Source organism: Periophthalmus magnuspinnatus, chromosome 15, assembly GCF_009829125.3.
Source record: "Periophthalmus magnuspinnatus isolate fPerMag1 chromosome 15, fPerMag1.2.pri, whole genome shotgun sequence".
Lineage (NCBI taxonomy): Eukaryota > Metazoa > Chordata > Actinopteri > Gobiiformes > Gobiidae > Periophthalmus > Periophthalmus magnuspinnatus.
Window position 1 is genome coordinate 22,394,637 of NC_047140.1, and position 2,724 is coordinate 22,397,360.

The following is a 2,724-nucleotide window of genomic DNA, read 5'->3' on the forward strand; positions in this document are numbered from 1 at the left end:
TTTTACATTTGTTGGCTTTAGCCCTAGCGGTGACTGCGTCCCTTACCGTGTTTAATCTACAGTGCAAAGCATTGTGGGGGTTGTAGTCATTTAAATATGTACTGTAAGTCTATGTGCAACACTCAATAATAAGCCAGTTTTCCGTGATATTATATTTGTACAAAAGGGACTACTTTATTTGATTAAAACAAGCTATATGAATCAAAACAAAACATCAATAACTTATTTTTCCATTTCACTATTAACACTATCACAATATTATATAGTCTATTCTATTATAGTGGGGATTCTTGCAACATGATATATCAAACATAAAACATCCTTACATTATAAATGTCACTGAGCAAAATTCCATATTCCAACATATGTCTTGATTTACATTATACACTCACTACTACCAAAATAACAACTTTTTTTTTTTATTCATGGTCTGCCGCAGTATCTCCTGGACAATTTGAGCAAAGGTCCTCTTCATCTGTACAAAAGAACATGGAAGTTATTGAAAAGTAAGTAATGAAACCACCTGTCTCTGGTTCCACTAGACACGCCTTTCATTTTCTGAAGGAAAATTTTCTTCAGTTTTAAGAATCTTACAACGATATTATACCATTTAGTAATAATGAGAAGAGGTCTGAGTTACCTAATATTCTGTAAGCCTACATAATGTGGAAAAAATATGTATTTCACTGATATTATTATGTAAGCAAAGACATTGATAAGGATATTATGTCTGGTAATCAGCAGTAAGCACTCACTGAGTTTCATTTATTTTATTGTTTGTACTCTGTATTCTCACCATTGTAGGTTGTCCCACACCAGAGGCAGTAAAAGTGTCTCCCTCTTAAGTATGATGTCAAAATGTGCAGTTTATCAAATGACTGTAAACGAAACACAAATAAATCCAGTGATATCATTGTGGAATATTACATAATACTTGAACATATACAAGATCATTGGCACAATACTAACAGTTAATTCAACTGCCTCATCTTCCTCATCCTCTTTGTCAGGACCATCTTCTTCATCCACCTCTTCTTCAGCATTAGTTTTTGGCCAGTACCACTCCTCCCTGGGAGCAGTGATGCCCTAAAGCAAAAAAAAGAAAGAAAAAAAGAGAAAGAGCGAAAGAGAAAGAGAGAGAGATAAAAAAATACTTTTAATTTACAGAATGCCATCTTTCAAAATACTCACTCAATGTTAAACCAACCTTTTGACTGTCGAGCTGTTCACAGGAACGCTGACTTCTTCTGAGATCTGCTTCAATCTTACGTTCCTCTCTGTCTGTTCTCACCCTTGCTCTGAACAGTCAAATAAAGGTGTGTGAATTTATTTAAATGTGTTAATAGATCGTAGTAACTATGTAACAATTGGTACATTGTGTATACTTACCTGAAATCGTCCATTGATTTAGCCTCATTCTGTTGTTTAGCTCGTATTTTCTGTCTGTAATGTTCAAGCTCCTCTTCAGCTTTTCGTTTCTTCAGCTCCTCCATCCCAATCCCACCTCTGTCTATAATCATAAAAATAAGAATGACATAAATCTGACGATGTATAATGCATAGACATAGTTCTTTTCCCTTATTTCACAGAGGCACAATCAGGTTAACTGGAAGAGTCATTCCTCCAGCCTCTACACATGCATAATACATATACAGACACAAATGAGCAATTAAGATGACAGTGCCAGGTAAGAATCATGGTTGGGACTGGAATAATATAAACAGACTTGCTTCAGACCCCGTGTGGAAATCGCATAAAATGTCATGCAATTCAAAGTAATAGTAATCGGTAGTGTTTCCACACAAGAATATTCTGGCATTGTTAGAGATGGTCCCCAAGATAAATGCAAAAGCGGATGGGAATAAATAACTTACCCGTTTTTATATTTAAGGGAATAGGTTCAACTCTTCCTGCTCCTATAGAAAGAATACAATTGTTATAACGCAAATAAGTCACGAATCCATACATGTGCACTAAGTAACTTCTAACCCTCTTTGCCCAGTCCTTGGCCAGCTTTGTAACCCATTTTCTGTAGCAGTGCAAATCCTTTGTTTTCATTGCTGATGCTGCTCTGTAACGCCACCTCACGACTTTCTTTTTCTTGTTCTTTAAAAGATTTTTGTCGATTTTTAATATTTGTCTCCTTTATTTGAACCTCTTTCTTCATGGCTTCTTTAACTCTTCTCACCATACTGACGCCAGGTTTCACGTCCTGACTAAGAAGAAACAAAAACAAAGCGCAGAATACACTTACATGCACAATACATTCATAGATCTATTAAACATACACATCCCATCCAAGCTATTCTCATCTGATGATCCCTTCTGCAAGTTAAACGTTTTAAGATAATAAGTCAAAATTGTTACCTACAGTTTAGTGAGAAATGCGTCAGACATGTAATCCTCTTCATCATCAGACATTTTGTGCAATGTAAAATGACAAAAAACGGCCTTTGCGATATTAAATATTTCAGCTCAGTGCATTTGCAGCTTGTTTGAGTGTATTCCGTTATCTGTTCCGGGTAGCAACCTTGTCCTAGATTCGTTCCGCCACATCATTGTACTTTTTAATAGTTTTAACAAATAGAGCGCGTTTTTTCCCAGAGAGACACTATGTAAGTAAATGTAATGTTACTGTATATACTAAGCTAGGACTCGAATTATTCAAGGTTTGTTTTGCTGGTTGGTTTATGTAATTTTCTTTTAAGTTTCATTCCGGTGACA

The 2,724-nt window shown here is 35.5% G+C and overlaps 1 protein-coding gene across 1 annotated transcript; it reads right to left on the reverse strand.

The window, feature by feature from the left end:
- Positions 1-172: 172 nt before the first annotated feature.
- gpatch11 (G patch domain containing 11) lies at positions 173-2,504 on the reverse strand. Its single transcript, XM_033979664.2, has 8 exons — positions 2,372-2,504; positions 1,990-2,216; positions 1,875-1,916; positions 1,390-1,510; positions 1,208-1,298; positions 970-1,086; positions 797-878; positions 173-475 (listed from the first exon to the last, which is right to left on the reverse strand). The coding sequence occupies exons 1-8, from the start codon at positions 2,419-2,421 to the stop codon at positions 420-422; spliced, it is 786 nt and encodes a 261-aa protein (XP_033835555.1). The 5' UTR covers positions 2,422-2,504; the 3' UTR covers positions 173-419.
- Between the last annotated feature and the right edge of the window lie 220 nt (positions 2,505-2,724).

Bases quoted from the DNA above. Each gene is read 5' to 3' on its own strand.
- gpatch11 (XM_033979664.2), bottom strand. From the start codon at position 2,421: ATGTCTGATGATGAAGAGGATTACATGTCTGACGCATTTCTCACTAAA. The intron at 2,217-2,371 runs GTAGGTAACAAT...GTTTCTTCTTAG, and splicing joins GACGCATTTCTCACTAAACT to TCAGGACGTGAAACCTGGCG. The intron at 476-796 runs GTGAGAATACAG...TCTTTTGTACAG, and splicing joins GTGTGGGACAACCTACAATG to ATGAAGAGGACCTTTGCTCA.